General features: G+C 41.5%; 1 protein-coding gene and 1 long non-coding RNA gene across 9 annotated transcripts; both read left to right on the top strand.

Moving 5' to 3' along the window:
- The first annotated feature begins 603 nt into the window (after positions 1-603).
- On the top strand, positions 604-17,408 carry si:dkey-181m9.8 (E3 ubiquitin-protein ligase lubel). 8 transcript variants are annotated; one of them, XM_021612706.3, is made up of 21 exons: positions 604-961; positions 1,830-1,920; positions 2,213-2,278; positions 2,402-2,568; positions 2,814-2,962; positions 5,843-5,919; positions 7,075-7,245; positions 7,599-7,703; positions 8,749-9,009; positions 9,275-9,366; positions 9,582-9,770; positions 10,118-10,303; positions 12,234-12,332; positions 12,610-12,699; positions 12,783-12,897; positions 13,213-13,331; positions 13,620-13,733; positions 15,435-15,501; positions 15,748-15,835; positions 15,996-16,164; positions 16,565-17,408. In XM_021612706.3, exons 1-21 carry the CDS (start codon positions 917-919, stop codon positions 16,739-16,741), a joined length of 2,637 nt encoding a protein of 878 aa, XP_021468381.3. In that variant the 5' UTR covers positions 604-916; the 3' UTR covers positions 16,742-17,408. The 8 variants fall into 8 exon arrangements, 3 of the variants coding, with proteins under 3 accessions (XP_021468381.3, XP_021468379.3, XP_090039241.1); XR_016482778.1 differs by having other exon boundaries at positions 606-961; positions 13,251-13,331; XR_016482780.1 differs by having other exon boundaries at positions 606-961; positions 12,239-12,332.
- Positions 17,409-17,880: 472 nt separating this feature from the next.
- Positions 17,881-21,341, top strand: LOC149981675 (uncharacterized). The gene is made up of 2 exons (XR_016482782.1): positions 17,881-18,051; positions 19,305-21,341. It is a non-coding gene; the product is annotated as an uncharacterized LOC149981675 (long non-coding RNA).
- The last annotated feature ends 789 nt before the right edge of the window (positions 21,342-22,130 follow it).

The following is a 22,130-nucleotide window of genomic DNA, read 5'->3' on the forward strand; positions in this document are numbered from 1 at the left end:
CTTTGTAGAGCCACCTTTTGCTGCAATTACAGCTGCAAGTCTCTTGGGGTATGTCTCTATAAGCTTGGCACATCTAGCCACTGGGATTTTTGCCCATTCTTCAAGACAAAACTGCTCCAGCTCTTTCAAGTTGGATGGGTTCCACTGGTGTACAGCAATCTTTAAGTCATACAACAGATAGATTCTCAATTGGATTGAGATTTGGGCATTGACTAGGCCAAGACATTCCAAGACATTTAAATGTTTCCCCTTAAACCACTCGAGTGTTACTTCAGCAGTATGCTTAGGGTCATTGTCCTGCTGGAAGGTGAACCTCCATCCCAGTCTCAAATCTCTGGAAGACTGAAACAGGTTTCCCTCAAGAATTTCCCTGTATTTAGCACCACACCATGGGTGTGCAAAACTTAACATCAGAAGAATTACAGGGTGTGGCGTCCCATCCTTTCAGGCTGTTGGCCTGAAGTAGTACGAAATAGATTTAAATAGTGGAGTATGTTTTTTATATATATATTTTTTGTGAGTGTAGTGTTAGATGGTAGAGTAATTGATTGATTATTGGTATTATAGATTTTTTTCAAGCAAAGTCTAAGGGAGTTATACTCCAGTCTAGTAGGTGGCGGTAATGCAACATGTATTGGATGCCAACTGCCTCATCGAAGAAGAAGATGAAGATGAGCCCGGAGTAGGAATTCCGCGTTGGATGACCGTTCAAATCGATTTTTCCATGTTAGACACTCGATTTTTTTTTCTCAGTTCCCAGTTGTTGGAACGGACTGATGTCGAGCTCTCCAAATTCCCCGTTTCGAGTTCCTAGTGTATTTCATCGCAGCTGTCGGGAATGTCAGATGTTGTCATAGCTAGTTTTGAATGTTGATTCATAATTCCACATAAGATTGAAAGGTTAAATTATAAAAAAATGCCGAGGGTCCCAGCAGTCCTTGAATATGAAACACTGACCGAGGTAAGAAGATAAACAACATAATTCAGAAACTAGGCTAGCTGGTTTATCTTGATAGCTAACGTTAGCTACTGCAATTAGCTATATATGCTAACCATAACACTAACGTAAGCAAAGATATTCATATCTCTGACAAACTACATAGGACGACCGTTGTAGGGCTAAGCAAAAGTTAGTTAGCCAACTACTAACATTAGCTAGCTAACTTTACTTTGTGACAAGGTATTTAACTAGCTAAGTTAGCTAGTTAGCCAGCTATGCATTTATCTGAGGCTGCACTTTCAGGAATAGGTAGCTAGCCTAGCTGAAAAAAATTGCTATCGTGTTTAAATTGAGGAGTTGCCAGCTAGCTACTATAATGAACAGGTGTAACTATCCAGACATTGCTAGCGAACGTTGGTAGCTTGATAGCTTCCCTTCACTGACAACACAGTTTGACTAGCTAGCTTGCAAGTAATGCTTGGTTTTCAAGCCATGGAACAGTTTGTTAGCCACTCCCAATGCTTTACAGCTGTGCTTTGCCTCTTGAGTGTTCTGACTTCTAAAAAATTGTTTACAATGTCATTGTTTCTAGTACTCTGTACTGTCAACGTGGGGTGATGCAGAGAGGAAGAGGCGAATATATAGATAATCTTTGGATGAAGTAGCTAGCTAACTAACCAATAATTGGAATGCCACACTCAGCTTTGAAGTTCCTAAACAGTACTGCAGTCAGTAAACAAATCCACATGCGTCTTGATGTCTAAAATAACTGGACGAGTGCATTGAATCGATCATTGTTTTATTGTCTATTACACACTGAAAAGATAATGGCTAGTGTGCCAATAGTGATTACATGTTCCTTCTCCCTCTCTCTTTTCATTATTTTCAGTGTAAATACAGCTTCCCTGTTGAGGTTGTCAGTGATATCAAGAATGTTACAGCGACTTATGGAGACCTGCGTATGTATGTGGACTTCTACTGTAAGTTCACAGCTTATAAACCTGTATCATCACTTGTCTTTTATTTAACCTAACATATATTGATCCTGTGTCACTGTTAGGTGTGTCGTTGGTGTCACTATTTTTGTAGTGGTCATGACACCTTAGGTCATCAGCGAAGTGGATTAGAAAGGTTTACTGTGCTAAGCAAAGATGTATGGGCAGATTGTTGTTTTGCACTCTAGGGTTGTTTCTGGACCAGACCAGCTTGAGTGCCCTGTGTCTGCCTTAAATTATGCAGAAAGCTAAAATGATATTTATGTTTCAAGCACAGGTTTCCCCAATAAGGAAAAGAAGAAGTTAGTTTATTTGGCTGGTACTATTCCAGTTCCACACGACGGTAAGCACACTATCATAATAATACTAATAATAACTAGTTTTTGTACCTTGCCACATTGATAACATTTTCACCATTCCCTATGTAAGTTCTTATTGAAGTGACCCTAATTCGTCCTCCAAGCAGGTAACACATATAATATCCCAGTGTGCATCTGGCTCCACGAGACTCACCCCCAGAGCCGGCCACGGTGCTACGTGTGTCCCTCCATCTCCATGTTGATCAACCCCAGGTGCCCATATGTTGAGGCCAGTGGGCAGGTGCTCCTCGACTGCCTCAACAACTGGAAGAGCGTAAGTCGACAACAATGTGATTTTGATAGTGCTTGGTGAATGTTTTGTTGATTTTTTTAAAATGTATTGTTAGAGTAGTGGTTAGAAAATGGAGAGAGAGAGGCCGTGTGTGTAGCATGCATGGGTTGTGTGTGTAGCATGCATGGGTTGAGTGGAGTGGCATGAAGAGGGGTGGTACTTTAGCACCATCATAATCAATCTACTTTTCTAGTTTGTTTGAACTGCGTCTACCTTTTGATTGGCAGGGGCTGGCCAACCTGTCATTGCTCGTCTCAGAAATGAGGTCTGCATTTCAAAAGGAAACGCCCCTCTTTGCCATGCACCCAATCAGAGTTCAGATGCTACCTACTGCAGCACACTCCAGTGCATATGCAGAGTCTTCGGACCATGGCAGGTAAATTGAGAAGGGTGCTCATTCCTTGAATAATGGACATACAGTGGCAAGAAAAAGTATCCAGGAATTACCTGGATTTCTGCATAAATTGGTAATCAAATTTGACCTGATCTTCATCCAAGTCACTACAATAAACATAATGTGCTTAAACTAATAACACACAAATTATTGTCCATATTGAATACATCATTTAAACATTCACAGTGTCGGTTGGAAAAAGTATGTGAACCCCTAGGCTAATTACTTCTCCAAAGCTAATTGGAGTCAAGAGTCAGCTGACCTGAACTCCAATCAATGAGACTAGATTGGAGATGATGGTTAGGTCTGCCTTGCCCTATAAAAAAACTCACAAAATGTGAGTTTGCTATTCACAATAAGCATTGCCTGATGTGAACCATACCTCGAACAAAAGAGATCTCAAAAAACCTAAGATTAAGAATTGTTGACTTGCATAAAGCTGGAAAGGGTTACAAAACTATCTTTAAAAGCCTCAATGTTCATCAGCCCACGGTAAGACATTTTGTCTATAAATGGAGAAGGTTCAGCACAGAAATCTCTGGAACATGCTAACATCTCTGTTGACGAGTCTACGATACATAAAACACTAAACAAGAATGGTGTTCATGGTAGGACACCACGAAAGAAGTCATTGCTGTGCAAAAAAAACATTGCTGCACGTCTGAAGTTTGCAAAAGTGCACCTGGATGTTCCACAGCGCTACTGGCAAATTATTCTGTGGATGGATGAAACTACAGTTGAGTTGTTTGGAAGGAACACACAACACTGTGTGGAGAAAAAAAGGCACAGCACACCAACATCAACCTCATCTCAACTGTAAAGTATGGTGGAGGGATTGGGTGTTTTCGGGCAGCTTCGCTGCCTCAGGGCCTGGACAGCTTGCTATCATCGACAGAAAAATCAATTCCCAAGTTTAGCAAGACATTTTGCAGGAGAATGTATGGCTATCTGTCTTCCAATTTAAGCTCAACAGAAGTTGGGTGATGCAACAGGACAACAACACAGAAGTAAATCTACAACCGAATGGCTTCAACAGAAGAAAATACACCTTCTGGAGTGGCCCAATCAGAGTCCTGACCTCAACCTGATTTGAGATGTTGTGGCATGACCTCAAGAGAGCAGTTCACACCAGACATCCCAAGAATATTGCTGAACTGAAACAGTTTCGTAAAGCTGAATGGTCCAAAATTCCTCCTAACCGTTGTGCAGGTCTGATCCACAACTACAGAAAACGTTTGGTTGAGGTTATTGCTGCCAAAGTAGGGTCAACCAGTTATTAAATCCAAGCGTTCACATACTTTTCCCACCATGGACTGTAAATGTTTATTAGTTTAAGCAGACTGTTTATTGTGACCTAGATGAAGATCGGCTAAAATGTTATGACCAATTGATGCAGAAATCCAGGTATTTCCGAAGGGTTAACACACTTTTTCTTGCCACTGTATACAGTACCAGTCAAAAGTTAAGACAATTACACATTCAAGGGTTTTTCTTTATTTTTAATATTTTCTAGAATAATAGTGAAGACATCAAAACTAACACTTATTGAATCATGTGGTAACCAAAAAAGTGTTAAACATCTACATATATTTTCTTCAAACTAGCCACCTTTTACCTTGATGCTTTGCACACTCTTGGCATTCTCTCAACCAACTTCACCTGGAATGCTTTTCCAACAGTCTTGAAGGAGTTCCCAAATTCTGAGCACTTGTTGGCTGCTTTTCCTTCACTCTGCGGCTTAACTCATCCCAAACCATCTAAATTGGGTTGAGGTCGGGTGATTGTGGAGGCCAGGTCATCTGATGCAGCACTCATCACTCTCCTTCTTGGTCAAATAGCCCTAACACAGGCTGGAAGTGTGTTGGGTCATTGTCCTGTTGAAAAGCAGATGATAGTCCCAGATGGGAAGGCGTATCGCTGTGGTAGCCATGCTTGTTAAGTGGGCCTTGAATTCTAAATAAATCACAGACAGTGTCACCAGAAAAGGACCATCACACCTCCTCTATGCTTCATGGTGGGAACTACGCATGCGGAGATCATCCGTTTACCTTCTCTGCGTCTCACAAAGACACAGCGGTTGGAACCAAACATCTCATTTGGATAGATTTCCACCGGTCTAATGTCCATTGCTCGTGTTTCTTGGCCCAGGAGAATCTCTTCTTCTTATTGGTGTCCTTTAGTTTTGGTTTCTTTGCAGCAATTTAACCATGAAGGCTTGATTCACGAGGTCTCTGATCAGTTGATGCTGAGATGTGTCAGTTACTTGAACTCTGAAACATTTTTTGGGGCTGCAATTTCTGAGGCTGGTAACTCAAATGAACCTATCCATCCTCTGCAGCAGAGGTAACTCTGGGTCTTCCTTTCCTGTGGCGGTCCTCATGAGAGCCAGTTTCATCATAGCGCTTGATGGTTTTTGCGACTGCATTTTCTGAATTGACTGACCTTCATGTCTTAAAGTAATGACGGACTGTCGTTTGTCTTTGCTAATTTGAGCTGTTTTTGCCATAATATGGAATTGATATTTTACCAAATAGGGCTGTTGTCTGTATACCACCCCTACCTTTTCACAACACAACTGATGGGCTCAAATGCATTAAGAAGGAAAGAAATTCCACAAATTCACTTTTTAACAAGGCACACCTGTTAATTGAAATGCAGTTCAGGCACTAAATCATGAAGCTGGTTGAGACAATGTCAAAAGTGTGCAAAGCTTTCATCAAGGCAAAGGGTTGCTACTTTGAAGAATATAAAAAATATTTTGATTTGTTTAAGCCTTTTTTGTTTAAAGTGAAATTGTTTCATTTTCAGTTGTTAGTAACCCTTCATGCTTTGAGTTTGTATTGTACTGTGTCTCCCTCTTAGCTGGCCTCAACCAAGCAGCTCTACCCCAAGAGCCAGGCGCTCCTCAATGTCCCCCACGCCACTACCTAGAGAAATAGGTGGGTGTTCTCCGAATTCTGTACCGTATCTTAGAAATGCATTCCCTAACATTCCCTGCTTTTTAAAGTTTGTTAGATGTTTTCAAACTTAAAAAGTGGTCTAATGTCAAGGTGAGTCAACATCCCCTGGCCATCTGTTTTGTAGAGCCAGCTATCTGCCACAATCTAAAATAAATGGAAAAGGTAAGCTGTATTTACACAATCGGGGCATAACATTTACTTTTTGGTCCACCAGCCACAGTGGCAGGTAGATTTCCCCCCTAAAAAACAACTTACCGCTGAAATTACACCAACAAAACACAAAAATTAACAGATGAGCAATTTTTGTAATGTTTCTAAAACAATACATGTATTACTAGTAAGAACTAATGTGGTATATTGTTTTGATTTCATTTTTTTAAACCAAAATATCATAGATGAGACAAAAATGTTCACCTGCCCCATTAAGGGTGGAAGGTTACCGTGGTAGCACGACTCCAGTCATGATTGTGCCTGTGTGATTTGAGTGATTTGTAGAGGCTTGTCTAGTCTTCCCTAGCCGTTGAAACTCAAACAGAAAAACAACCTAGCTTGTGAGCAAAACAATATAAATAACCAAGAAACAAGGACAAAGTCTGATTTCAGTAGACTTTCGTTTAAAGTAAATTAGGCCAACTTTTATTTCTGTGCGCAGCGCTTCTTAAAATGTATGTTTCACTCTGCTCTTCACGTGAGCACAGCCCCCAGCCAGGCAGTGAGGCAGTGCAAAGTGGAATTGGCTATATAGGATTAGTAGTTATTTTGTGCTATGAAACAAAACGGCAGAAATACTTTGAAAACAGCTACTGCAGCATTTATTAAATGTGATAATACGTATGTTTTTTTTCTCACAAATGTGAGTGAAATGCTCGCACTATGGAGCCCTGACCACCCACCAATGTGGCTGGTGAAATAGACATCTTACCCGCCAATGCCAAAATCTACCTGCATTTGGCAGGTGGCGGTTGTTAATATTAGGCCCTCTACACAATCAATAGCTAACCGGCCAACCCACTTCTTCTTTCATCCAACTCCTTCTCACTGCTCTTCCCTCACCCTAATTTATAATGACTTCTAGTAAATTGTCAACCTTTTGCTTTCATTTCCTCACTAACAGTGTATTATCAATTCTCCTAGTTCCGCCCAAGAGTTTAAAGTCCAGCCAATCGGGGCCTCTCAGAGAGTCTGTGACTGGTGTGAGGCGGTCCTACACAGAGGAGCTACTGGATATGGGGATAAACTTTGGAGTGCCAGGTGGAGTCCAGTTTCCATTCTCCTCCACCAACCCCTTCATCACTACTGCCTCTGGTAGGACCCAGTATATAAACATTTGGTGCTGGTTTCCAAGGCACACATTAGGCTTAGTCCTGCACTATCAATCATGTTCAATGTAGATTCTCTATTGAAAGTTCTTCTTAGTCCAGGACTAGTCTAATAAGGTACTGTAGGAAAGTACTACTAAGCTACATCTGGTATCTCCAAGTAGTATTTTTGTAAAGCCATGGGGATATCTAAACTAACAAAATGCTGCATAGTGCAGGTTTGATGGTGCGCATGCCATAGTTGTGTGTATTTAAAGTTTGGTATTGATCGCATTGTGATACATAATGAAATGTATTTTGTGCTTTGATTATCTGCCATTTCATTTTCTCATTCCACAGCTCCAAATAACACTCCTGTTAGTTCTGAGGACATGAACAACCTATTCAAGAGCCTACAGCTGGAAAATGTTGTCAATGTGTACCAGCTTGGTACTAAAGAAAGAGGTGAGTGGAAAACTGAATCCCTAAAGTGTTAAAAAATTTGATGAATTGAGGTTTGATTCACATGGCTGGGGGACTGGTCCGGTGGCAGCCGGCTCACCAAGAGGTATTGAGGTATTCAGCTACACCAGAGTGTAGCAATTCGCCTACAGTCAATATTCCCTCTAAGCTGTTCATGCGCAGCTTTGCAGCTCCTCCAGGAGTTCCGCACAGAAAAAATGCCAATCTGCACAGAGATGCACAAGAATAAACTTCACTGAACTTTTTGCCCATTTTTTTTTTTTTATCAAATCAAATTTTCCCCTTTAATGTGGGATTTGTGATCGAATCAAAAAAAGATCAGCAACAGGCCAAACCAAATTCATCCAATATTTAGTCTGTTTTAAAGGGGCAGTGCTGTATTCTGAGACTTGACTATGCTAAGAAGCCAATAGGCAGATGGGTAGCCTACATTTCATTCACCTATTTGGCCCATTGTGTTTGACCTTTTTTTGTTTGTGTTTTTTGGACAACAATTTAAAAAGCTTAATGTCAAGCCCTGCATAATGTTTTTAAGTCCTACATTGAGCAGCATATATTGGCTACTGCCTGGATCATAGAAATCAATAGCTTGTGAAAATGTTTTGGGATGCATTTGCTCCATTGGTTTTGTTGGTAAGCCACTCTGAGAGTGTAGATTGAAACTATGAAACATGAAACTAAAACAAATTCACCTGGCAAATTTTTGGTCTGGAGTGGAAACTTTGAGCATTCTGTGCAACTTCCGGTACGCATTTACATTGAACACTGAGGCTGTACCCACTTTATGTTTTAACCAGTGTGCAAGTTTATTTTGAGCATAACATCTCCACTGACTCAAACTCAGTTGAGAACACATTTGCGACATGTTGTACACATACATACAGAGTACACTTGTTACTTGTCTACACAGAATGAAAACCAGAAGTGTTTCGGCCCTTGCAGGGCACTGAATAAAATAATTAAATGAAATTACGCTTATCTTTCCCATTCATTTGTGAATAACTGCCCACCGATTCTCGCTCCTCAGGACAGATGCAAGGCGATGGAGGTGATCGAGGTGGTGGTGACTACCCCCCAATCCCCACTGCAGTCACGCCCCTAGTGGACAACCAGCATCGTATCCTGGTGAGCCAGCTGCCACCGGACCAGTCCCCCAGCCGTGTGAAGAACAAGCTCACCCTCTACTTCCAGCGCAGGAGCAACGGTGGGGGAGAGGTGCTGGATGTGACCTACCCTTACCCCCCGACCCAGCACGACCAGGCCCTGGTCAGCTTCCGCAGTCCCAGAGGTGAGTGAGAAAGGGGCTGGGGGGGTAAGAGAGAGCATATACTGTAGATGTGAAAGGTTAACATGCAAACACTACCATGGAGTTACAGCCTGAAAATATATATTGTAGAATTTTTAAAATGTATATTATGCACATGGTATGGGAGAGTGTATATACAGTACATCAAGGTTATTTTCATTAGGGACCAAATGGAAGAAAATAGACTGAAACAAGAAGGCACTAATGATAAATTGTTTTTCTATTGTTATTTTGGATCTGCTTTCAGATGCAGAGCAGGTGCTCTTACAGGCAGACCGAATCTTTACTGTGAATGAGCGGCCTTTCCGTATACAGCTCAAGAGGGTCAACAGTGCTCAGGTAAGAGTGGGTTTAACCCCCAACCAGTTTTTTTTTTCTGTGTGTATGTGTCTGTCTGTCCATGTGTGCTGCAGGGTTTGTGTGCATATTGTATAAGTGTGGGCCTTCCATGATTTAAAAAAATAAAGATGGCAAAAAGAGCAACTTCCGTTTCAACAGTGGACTCTAAAGTACTACTCTACACTCTTCATATATATGCAATTCTCTTTCGTCAGATTACGGTGCCGCCCAGCGTCTCCGGCGACAAGGCGGCCATCTTCCATAGCCTGCTGTCACTTGAGGGGCGGAGCTTCAGCCAGGCCGACGTGGAGGAGGCGGTACAGTCGTGCCGGGACCTTCCCTCGGCCCTCAAGTACCTGTCCCATGAATGCCCCATCTGCCGCGAGCAGGTGTCCTTCAGCAAGGTGGGTGAGAGACTGGGACCCCATTCAAATACTGTCAACATGGATCCTTCTTTGCCTGCCTTCTTTGAAGTAATCACTGGTCCACTATTGTTGGGCAGGTTAAAGTAGGGTTGACCTAGTCTCCTGCAGTCTTTATTTGAATATGGCAGCTCCCGATTGCACCGCTGTTTACTTGATATCTACCCACTCATGCACATTTTTTTAAAAGGCATGCTGCAAGACATTCTACCAGAGTTTGTGTGGGAACAAGGTTTTAGCGCACTACGAGGTTTAGAAGAGTAAAATGTCTCTCGTGCTCCACCCCTCTCGATCTTTCTCTCTCTCCCTCACTCCGTGTCCCTCTACAGATCATCACTATGACCCATTGCCTGTGTGCTTTCTGCGAGAGCTGCTTCAAGGCCTACTTCTCTCAGGCCATCAAGGAGAAGAGCATCGTCCATGTGGTGTGTCCCATGTGTGGCCAACCCGACGTGCGTCAGAGCCAGGGAGGCGTGGAGGAGGCCTTGGACTACTTCAGCCTTCTGGACACACAGGTCAGGCGCCAGTAGCTTCCCGGTAGTAGTAGACATTGCTTCGATGTAGTGTTCAGACCTTACCATTGTATAGACAGGGTGGACCTTTCTACCTAGCTCTGTTTCAATTGAAATGTTTGGTTAAAAATTCCATTAACATTCGGTTTTGTTAGTGGAAGGGAATGTCATTTAGAGCAACGCTAAACTGGTTCCAAATAGCTAGCTGCCATCTCCTACGTCTACTGCAAATCATTTTAATATAATTTTGTCTTCTGTAAAATAGGGACCTTGTAACAGTTGTAAGGACAAATTATTCAGAAGGAGGCAGGCAAGAAGAGGTGCAAATGGGTGTTGGCTTTATTTACACCGCGCTGGTGATGACAGTGATACATTAACAAGTTGATATATTTACAATCTACTGACTTTTAATTGTCAGTATTCAAAAAGAAAAAGCCTCCTATCATGCAAAACCTGTCTTAACTAGAAAAGCACAGGTGAAGTCTACTAGGCCCAGATGCAGCCTCCCCATTGATTAACCAAAATCAAGCTGAACAAGAACGTAACCCAAACAGGCACCTAAATAAGCCACACCTATCCTGGCACACAGGCCAGATACTTCTGTTCACACAACATGGAGAAACCAGACATGTGCTCCAAACAAGACAATAAAGAAATTGACAGAACTGGTTAATGCAATGGAAATAGCAAAGTTTATTCCTCTTTGGTGTAGCATAGTTTGTGCGCTCTCCAAACAACAAATCCACTTCAAGAATGAGAACGGTATGAATCTAATAATATATATTTTTTAACTGAACAGAAATTACTGTAACATGGTGATGAGTGACGGTAGCCTACATTTACTACGGGTGCTAGATTTGATATATAGTGGGAAATTGATAAACGTTTAACAAAGTGCAAACAATCTACACAATGAAACAATGCGTGCGTACGGATTTGCAGGAGTCAGTGAGCACATTCATGGAGAGAGATGCACCAGTCTCACGTCCAGTTTCTGATAAACGCTGATAAACCTGGACTAAAAAGCACATTCAAGGGAGGTTCTCCATAGAGCAGGTTTCTTCAACCTTTTCTTTCCCAATCAAACCGGCGATCGTTAGAATTTTTTGGGGGGTCTTATCAGGTGAATTATAATGTCAAGGAGAAGTAATCAACATTTTTTTAATTAATAGATTTAGTAGATAGTGTTTCACTATTTTGACCTCTCCACATTAGAATTGGAAGAGAAAGTGTGAACTCTAACATACCTTTTTCTAGCTAATAGGTTAACGCCAAACACATTTTCGCTCAGAGCAGCTGTTTAGCTGTCCAAGTCAATAAAGCTTACCAGCAGCAGTTATTGCACTGGTAGCCTATTCACGGCTGCTTTTACAAAGCCTATGTCACATACTCCAGTGGGTGTAATTGGCTCCAATGAGTGTAATTTGCTCAATACTAGGAGTTGATAAATAAAGTTGGCATCATTAGAAAGAAGATCTCCTCTTTTCTACTGTAGGTATGTCATAAAAAAAGAAATATTTTGCTAGCAACATTCATAAAACCTTTCAAATACAAATATTATTTTTTCCGTAGCCCCGGTTGAATACCCCTGCCATAGACCATAAATCCCTTTTAGCCCAGGAGTTGGCTTAATCTGTGGGGTGGCAGTTAGCCTAGTGGTTAGAGTGTTGGACTAGTAACCGAAAGGTTGCAAGTTCAAATCCCCGAGCTGATGAGGTACAAATCTGTCTCTCTGCCCCTGAACAAGGCAGTTAACCCACTGCTCCTAGGCCGTCATTGAAAATAAGAATTTGTTCTTAACTGACTTGCAGAGTTAAATAAAGGTTTAAAAACTAAATAATAATAATCATCTGGGTCTGGGAAACTGGTGCTGAAAGGCTAGAGGAATTTACAGTTTTTTTAGAAAACAACATCCATTGTTTTCTCTTGCCAGATCAGGCACTACCTAGATCCTCAGATCCACGAGTTGTTCCAGAGGAAGCTGAGAGACCGAGCCTTGCAGGAGATGCCTAACTTCCGCTGGTGTGCCCACGTAAGACATCTCACTCATCGTTCTGGTTCTCCTGCTTGTCCCTTCGTCTCTTTTTTTCTTTGTCTCCACCTCTGTGTTTTTAATAGTATCTCTCTCTTTCTCCTCGTATTTCTTTCACCCTCGTTCCCTCCCTTTCAATTCAAAACCCTGCAATCTAAGCTTCAATACCCCACTAGATAAGACATGTTGGTGAAGTTGCACCTTTAGACAGTGGCCTTGTTCTTTCAACTGGAACATCCAGGTGCGTATGAATGTCAGTTTGTGTGCAATGTTCTAGTGCTCCTTTGGCCTTCTACACGAGGCTGACCAGCTGAGAATGGACTGTCCTAGTTGTAGGAAGAGCACCTGCTCCCAATGCAAGACTGCAGTAAGTAATGTATTCATGTACACTCGCATTCAAATTGTTGGAAAGCCTTGTATCTACCTTCTAACAACTTTTTGATACACCAGTGGGCTCCACAACACCAGGGTCTTTCCTGTGAGAAGTTCAGAGAGTGGCAACTCCACAATAACCCAGAGTACCAGACCGCAAAACTGGAGAATCTCCTCAGCAGGAATAAAATAGGTACACACACACCTCCTACTTTCATTATTTTGTTTATTTGAACCCTCGGTTTATGATGCACACAGTTGTATAGGTCTGCTAGCTGTTAGCCTATCTGAATAACAGTTTGTGTCACGACTGTGTAATTGAGTTGTCACTATTAAAGACATTTTTGTATTATTATTGTAACGGTGTTATGTAGTCTTTTTTTATGTTTAGTTCAGATTAAATATCTCATGTCCCTGAATCAAAATTGGATGAGGCACATGCAATATTTTGAATTTCTGTCTCGGTGAGAAAGACATTTAGCTGCATATATTATTTGTCTCGTTTCAGAATGTCCAAAATGCAAGTTTGTGTTCTACCTTTCCAAGGGAGGCTGTCTCCATTTCAAATGCACCCAATGCCAGCACGAGTTCTGTGGCGGCTGTAATAGGCCCTTCAAATTAGGCGTGGTAAGTCTCCTAGTTGAATCTGAGCTGACACTTTAGCATTCATTTAAAGGAGAATTCCAGTCAAAGTAGATTTAAGTTGTATTATCTTATGTCTATAATTTTTCTTAACCCAGGCACACTAGTCTCTAGTCAAAATGAGTAGCAGAACACTAGGAAATGCAATCCTATAACATGCTTAAAGCCACGCTCTCAGATACATATTCGTACCAATTTAAAAAACAACATTTAAACGGTCTGGATGAAGCAACAACACTCTAGATCTAAAAATGTAATAAATTACTTCTTCAGGGGTGTGACTTCTCAGCTGAGTGTGGGTCCAAGGGGTTACACGCCCACCACCCCAGGGACTGCCTGTACCACCTGAGGGACTGGAACGTGCCCAGACTACACAGGCTGCTTCAGGTAAATCCTACACTACCTACAGTTGAAGTCGGAAGTTTACATACAATTAGGTTGGAGCTATTACAACTTGTTTTTCAACCACTCCACAAATTTCTTGTTAACAAACTATAGGTTTGGCAAGTCGGTTAGGACACTACTTTGTGCATGACACAAGTAATTTTTCCAACAATTGTTTAACTTAGAATTCACTGTATCACAATTCCAGTGGGTCAGAAGTTTACATTCACTAAGTTGACTGTGTCTTTAAACAGCTTGGAAAATTCCAGAAAATTATGTCATAGCTTCTGAGGCTAATTGACATCATTTGAGTCAATTGGGAGGTGTACCTGTGGATGTATTTCCAGGCCTACCTTCAAACTCAGTGCCTCTTTGCTTGACATCATGGGGAAATCAAAAGATATCAGCCAAGACCTCCACAAGTCTGGTTCATCCTTGGGAGCAATTTCCAAACGCTTGAAGGTACCACATTCATCTGTACAAACAATAGTATGCAAGTATAAACACCATGGGACCACGCAGCCGTCATACCGCAAGAGATGAACGTACTTTTGTGCGAAACGTGCAAATCAATCCCAGAACAACAGCAAAGGACCTTGTGGAGATGCTGGAGGAAACAGGTACAAAAGTATCTATATCTACAGTAAAACGAGTTCTATATCGACATATGACAGGCCGCTCAGCAAGGAAGAAGCCACTGCTCCAAATCCGCCATAAAAAGTGAGACTACGGTTTGCAACTGCACATGGTGACAAAGATCGTATTTTTTGGAGAAATGTCCTCTGGTCTGATGACAAAATAGAACTGTTTGGCCATAATGACCATCGTTATGTTTGGAGGAAAAGGGGGGATTCTTGCAAGCCAAAGAACACCATCCCAACCGTGAAGCATGGGGGTGGCAGCATCATGTTGTGGGTGTGCTTTAATGCTGGAGGGACTGGTGCACTTCACAAAATAGATGGCATCATGAGGTTGGAAAATTATGTGGATATATTGAAGCAACATGTCAAGACATCAGTCTGGAAGTTAAAGCTTGGTCGCAGATGGGTCTTCCAAATGGACAATGATCCCAAGCATACTTACAAAGTTGTGGCAAAATGGCTTAAGGACAACAAAGTCAAGCTATTGGAGTGGCCATCACAAAGCCCTGACCTCAATCATATAGAAAATGTGTAGGCAGAACTGAAAAAGTGTGTGTGAGCAAGGAGTCCTACAAACCTGACTCAATTACACCAGCTGTGTCAATAGGAATGGGCCAAAATTCACCCAACTTATTGTGGGAAGCTTGTGGAAGTCTACCTGAAAAGTTTGACCCAAGTTAAACAATTTAAAGGCAATGCTACCAAATACTAATTGAGTGTGTAAACCTTTGACCCACTGGGAATGTGATGAAAGAAATAAAAGCTGAAATAAATCATTCTCTACTATTATTCTGACATTTCACATTCATAAACTGTGGTGGTGATCCTGACTAACCTAAAACAGGGAATTTTAACTAGGATTAAATGTCAGGAATTGTGAAACTGAGTTTAAATGTATTTGGCTAAGGTGTATGTAAACTTCTGACTTCAACTGTAAATTTACCCATCATGCTATCTGCCATAATAATCTCTGATGAAAGATAGAGAACATTAACCTTTGTGCTGAGATAGAATTGCAATTTATCATGTATCTGAACTAAACTTTCAATACACCCTCTTCCAGCTTTACGGAGTGTCCCTCGCGGGCATGGTCAAATCCAAAGTGGGCTCTACAGGAACAAACTCACAAGGTAAAGTACAAGCCAACAAGGGGTTTTACTTTACAAATAATTATGTTCGAATCTACCGGTAATAGTTAAATGCTTCAGTCTGCTTCTGATTGAAGCTTGTTTCACGTCAATTGTTTCTATCTTTTTGTAATCATTTTGTTCATCAAAATTGTTGCTGCTTCATATGTATTTACTCTTACTTGTAGTTTTCACAGTTAATGTGATTGCTGCTGTTGTTTTTGAAACATTTATATTCCCATTTGTCAGGTGTGTGTGCAGTACTGGAGCACAGAGAGATGGGTGGAGACGGGCCTTGTGGTCTACCAACTCTCCCAGAGTACAGTGGCTACTGCATGTAAGAGACACCAAGTTTCTTCCTTCTAGGAACTTTTTACTGGCCACTGTGCTTCTGCTTCTGCTTACTCTGTGGGGTCTAAGGCTTGGTTTACTGTAAAGCACTTTGTGACAACTGCTAATGTAAAAAGGGTTACATTTGATTAAATTTGATTCCCTAGCTTACACTATAAAGAGTGTCTAGTGGAGCTGATTAACCGGAGTCATGCGGATCCAGCCGTTCTGTTCGATGTCGCCGAGATGTTGGCCGAGTTACAGCGGTGGCACATTCCTGTTCCACAGAAGAACCTTCAGGATCCTGAGGCACTCTATGTACAGCACCTTAGACAGGTGAGCCGCAGGGGGAGACTACCCACAAGGCTTTTTACACTGTCATAGGACAGTGTTTCTCATCCTCTGGGTCCCTTGGTTGATGCTGGCCAGGGCCTGATATGGTTTTGGTAACACTGATTTAGTCAGTTCCCAAGTGTTAATTTGCTTCCATTGCTCGCTGGTCCCTGGGAGATTCTGTATTATTTAAAGAGCTTTTTTTTATTTTAACACTAGCACAACGGATGCAACTCATGAAGGGCGTACTGATCATTAGGCTAGTTGACTAATATAATCTGGTGTGCTTGTTCTGGATTTTAAACATACATACGTGGAGTAGTTAGGACTGGGTTGATTCCAGAACTGGTCCGGGAAACACTGCCATAATGCTATGTGTCTGTCCCCTCTCCCGGTCCCTCAGACCCTGACTAGGAAGGTTAGCCTGAGGGACAACAAGCTACCCCCTGTGAAGGTGAAAGATGACCTTTGCCCCCTACCCTCGTCGAGCGCTGCGGGACCACGCTGGTCTTCTGCTCAGAGAAACACACCAACGCGCTTCCATGACGACTCCCAATTGCTGCTCTTGCTCAACGACTAAGGCCATGTAAAATACTTGGCCTCACCTGGGCTTGGTTCCTTAGGGCACATGATGGCAAATGCTTTTACATGTTTTGCTATGGAGAAAAAAATGTGTTTCTTAATGGATAAGGCCAGGTTCCTTGCGTCAGTCCGTTTTCTTCCGTTTGGTGCCTAGTGAATACCACCCAGGCTTGTGTTAAGTAGGGAGAAAACATTTTAAAATTAAGTGAAACTGGGGAAGGGACTACCCGGTCTTGTCCAATGAGAGAAACACATATTTGTTTTCCGTTGCAATTTTTTGTTGTTGCGTGTCCTAATAAACATGATCTAGGGGTAATATTTAACTTCAACCCTCTGTTATAATGGCTATGTAACACTGGCCTAATAATGACATAGAAATAGCACCATAAACAGTCCATAGAAGGCAGGGACAAGGTCAATTGGTCCTTTGAGGAGCTGTGTTGCACACTGCTGCTCTAGATCTAGCTATGCTGTGGCCAGGATTCAATCAAAAGTGCATTGAGATCACGGTAAACGCAGTGGATGTCAACTCGAGCGTAAAGTGCAGTGCACTTTTGATTTGAAATAACTACCGGATCTGGTACATTAAGATTTTGTTTGTTTTCATGTAATTGTAATTTGTTTGACGTTTATTCTTAATAAACATGTAGATACAAAAATATAAACGCAACATGCAACAATATCAAAGATTTTATTGAGTTACACTTAATATAATGTAATCAGTCAATTTAAATAATTTTGTTAGTTCCTAATCTATGGATTTCACATGACTGGGAATACAGATATGCATCGGTTGGTCATAGATACCGTAAAAAAGTGTGGATCAGGAAAAACAGCTAGTGGATCAGAGAACCATTCAGTATCTGGTGTGAGTTGATCAGGCTGTCTCGCTCCTCTTCAATGGCTGTGCGAAGTTGCTGGATATTGGCCGGAACTGGAACACGCTGTTGTGTACATGTCAATCCAGAGCATCCCAAACATGCTCGGTGAGTATGCGGGCCATGGAAGAACTGTGCATTATCATGCTGAAATATGAGGTAATTGTGGTGCCATTCTTCCGCCACCATGAGCCTCAGGTTCTGATCTGTGCGTTCAAATTGCCATTGATTAAAAAGCAATTGTGTTCATTGTCCGCAGCATATGCCTGCCCATACCATAACCCCACCACCACCATGGGGCACTCTTCACAATGTTGACAGCAAACCTCTCAACCACATGACGCTCGCTATACACGCTGTCTGCCATCTGCCCGGTACAGTTGAAACCGGGATTCATCCGTGAAGAGCAGTGTGCCAGTGGCCATCGAAGGTGAGGATTGCCGAACTGCAGTCAGGTCAAAATGACAAGCACACAGATGAGCTTCCCTGAGATGGTTTGATAGTTTGTGCAGAAATCCTTTGGTTGTGCAAACCCACAGTTTTATCAGCTGTCCGGGTGGCTCGTCTCAGAACATCTCGCAGGTGAGAAAGCCGGATGTGGAGGTTCTGGGCTGACGTGGTTACACATGGTCTGTGTTTTTTAGGCCGGTTGGACGTACTGCCAAATTCTGTAAAATAACGTTGGAGACCGCTTATGTTAGAGAAGTTAACATTTATTTCTCTGGCCACATCTCTGGTGGACATTCCTGCAGTCAGTATGTGAATTGCATGCTCCCTCAACTTGAGACATCTGTGACAAAACTGCACATTTTAGTGGCTTTTTATTGTCCCCAGTACAAGGTGCAGCTGTGTAATGATCATGCTGTTTAATCAGCTTCTTGATATGCCACACCTCAGGTGGATGGATTATCTTGACAAATGAGAAAATCTCATTAACAGGGATGTAAACAAATTTGTGCAAGAGAGAGAAATTATATTTTTGTCCGAATTGAACATTTCTGGGAAATTTTATTTCAGCTCATGAAACATGAGACCGACACTTTACATGTTGCGTTTTATATTTTTTTAAAAGCACTTAGTTCACATAAAATAAACGGTACTGTCCCTATAGACAGTATACACCCCACTGTGAGGATCAGTGGGAAATGTATGATAAGTAACTCATCTAAATTGCAGGCTGCAAGGCAACAAAAAGTGAAAAGTGTGTAATTTGGGTGTGTACTTTCTATAGCCACTGTACTGCAGTACAGTTTTATTTTTGTTGTAGTCCTCTAGTTTTCACTTCTCAGGATATCTCAAACAAACTTTCAAAATGTATTCTTCTTGTATGTTCTTGAGACATACATTTATTCTGCTATGACCAGCATGTGAATTATTTCATACTTTAACACTGAAATATTGTTGAATGAACGGAACTTGATGTAACACTTAACTTAAAGCCGACAGGTATAATACATTAAGATGTGGGTGAAATGGTGAAACTTGTTATTGATTTTATTCAGAGCTCCTTTAGCTTTTGCTAAGCAGCAGCTATTCTATCTGGGGTCAACAAACACTGATACACTGATGGACAAGGACAGTCAAACTAATTTAAAATACAAAAATAAATAATAGTAGTACAAACATTTGTGTGTCCCCTCAGTCTTAGCCGTTCCATTAACCGTTGCTTAATATTTTTTTTAGGGTAATTTTTGCTGTTTGCTTGAGTAATTGGAGATGGAAGGGAGTTTCATGCGATCAAGGCTCTGTATTATACTGTGCGTTGCCGCGAGTTCGTTTTGGACTTGGGGACTGTGAAGAAACCACTGGTGGCATGTCTTGTGGGGTATGTATGGGTCTATGAACTGAATGTTATTTGATTATGCAGATAATCTGGAATTTTCATTACAGTAGTGCTTCCCATAACTAGAAGAGAAGCAGTTAATTTCTTGTCTACCAGGAAAGACTGGCATGCATGATGTTGATAGTTTAGGTCTGTATGTGCAGCTAAGGGCAAGGTGTGCTGTTCTGTTCTGTGCCAGCTGCAGATTTGTTAGGTCTTTCTTTGCTGCACTTGAACCCATTACCAGACAGTAATCAAGAATGGACAAGACCAGAGCCTGAACTAGTACAGTTGAATTTTGTGTCAAAACACAAATATTTTGATAACAGACATACCCTTCCCCATCTTCACACCATGGTAATTGACCATCCAACGTTATATCTAGGAGTAAGTCGGAAGTTTACATACACCTTAGCCAACTACATTTAAACTCAGTTTTTCACAATTCCTGACATTTAATCCTAGTAAAAATTCCCTGTTTTAGGTCAATTAGGATTACCACCTCAGTTTAAAAAATGTGAAATGGCAGAATAATAGTAGAGTGATTTATTTCAGCTTTTATTTATTTCATCACAATCCCAGTGGGTCAGAAGTTTATATACACTCAATTAGTATTTGGTAGCATTGCCTTTAAATTGTTTAACTTGGGTCAAACTTTTCAGGTAGCCTTCCACAAGCTTCCCACAATAAATTGAATGGATCTTGGCCCATTCCTCCTGACAGAGCTGGTGTAACTGAGTCAGGTTTGTAGGCCTCCTTGCTCGAACATGCTTTTTCAGTTCTGGCCACACATTTCTATAGGATTGAGGGCAGGGTTTGTGATGGCCACTCCAATAGCTTGACTTTGTTGTCCTTAAGCCATTTTGCCACAACTTTGTAAGTAAGCATGGGGTCATTGTCCATTTGGAAGACCCATTTGCGACCAAGCTTTAACTTCCAGACTGATGTCTTGAATTGTTGCTTCAATATATCCACGTAATTTTCCAACCTCATGATGCCATCTATTTTGTGAAGTGCACCAGTCCCTCCTGCAGCAAAGCACCCCCACAACATGAAGCACGGGGGTGGCAGCATCATGGTTGGCATGGTGTTCTTTGGCTTGCAAGCCTCCCCCTTTTTCCTCAAAAAATAACGATGGTCATTATGGCCAAACAGTTCTATTTTTGTTTCATCGGACCAGAGGACATTCAAAAAGTACGATCTTTGTCCCCGTGTGCAGTTGCAAACAGTAGTCTGGCTTTTTTATGGCGGTTTTGGAGCAGTGGCTTCTTCCTTGCTGAGCGGCCTTTCAGGTTATGTCAATATAGGAATCGTTTTATTGTGGATATAGCTACCTTTGTACCCTTTTCCTCCAGCATCTTCACAAGGTCCTTTGCTGCTGTTCTGGGATTGATTTGCACTTTTCGCACCAAAGTTTGCATCTCCTTCCTGAGCGGTCCCATGGTATTTGTACTTGCATACTATTGTTTGTACAGATGAATGTGGTACCGTCAGGCATTTGGAAATTGCTCCCAATGATGAGACTTGTGGAGGTCTACAATTTTTTTGGCTGGTTTCTTTTGATTTTCCCATGATGTCAAGCAAAGACGCACTGAGTTTGAAGGTAGGTCTTGAAATACATCCACAGGTACACCTCCAACTGAGTCAAATGATGGCAATTAGCCTATCAGAAGCTTCTAAAGCCATGACATTTTCTGGAATTTTCCAAGCTGTTTAAAGGCACAGTCAACTTAGTGTATGTAAACATCTGACCCACTGGAATTGTGATACAGGGAATTATAAGTGAAATAATATGTAAACAATTGTTGGAAAAATTATCTGTGACATTCACAAAGTAGATGTCCTAACCGACTTGCCAAGACTATAGTTTGTTAACAATAAATGTGGTTGAAAAACAAGTTTTAATGACTACAACCTCGGTGTATGTAAACGTCCGACTTCAACTGTTGCCTCCTCAACTTGCTCAATGGTCACACCGTTTATACTAAACTCCAGTTGGGGTTTATGTCTTAGAGAACGTTTTGAACCAAATACAATGCTTTTAGTTTTAGATGTATTTAAGACCAGTTTATTATTAATCCTCCATTCGGATATATTTTTTTATTTAACTAGGCAAGTCAATTAAGAACAAATGCTTATTTACAATGATGGCCCACCCTGTTCAAACCCAGACGACGTTGGGACAATTGTGCGCCGCCCTGTGCGATTCCCAATCCTGGACAGATGTGATACAGCCTGGATTCGAACCAGGGACTCTAGTGACGCCTCTTGCGCTGAGATGCAGTACCTTTGACAGCTACGCCACTATGGAGCCCTGACTGTAACTCTTTATTTATAATTTCAGTGAGTTCACTGGTTTTGGGTTCTGACATATAGAGTGTGGAATCATCTGCATATATAGTCATTCTAGCTTTTACGTAAGACCAGTGGCAAGTCATTTGTAAAAATAGAGAAGCGTAACAGCCCAAGACAACGGCCCTGAGGGACACCGCACTGTACATATCTGATGTTAGAGAAGCTTGCATTGAAGAACACTCTCTGGGTTCTATCGGATAAATAACTCTCAAACCATGTGATGTAAAGCCATAGCTAGCGTGTTTCCTAATGAACAATTTATGATCAGTAACATCAAAGGCTGCACTGAAATCTAATAATAATAATCTTATTATCCATTTATTTTTAACCAA

The sequence above is a fragment of the Oncorhynchus mykiss genome, chromosome 8 (genome assembly GCF_057628025.1).
Source record: "Oncorhynchus mykiss isolate SJ-2025 chromosome 8, ASM5762802v1, whole genome shotgun sequence".
In the NCBI taxonomy this organism is placed as follows: Eukaryota; Metazoa; Chordata; class Actinopteri; order Salmoniformes; family Salmonidae; genus Oncorhynchus; species Oncorhynchus mykiss.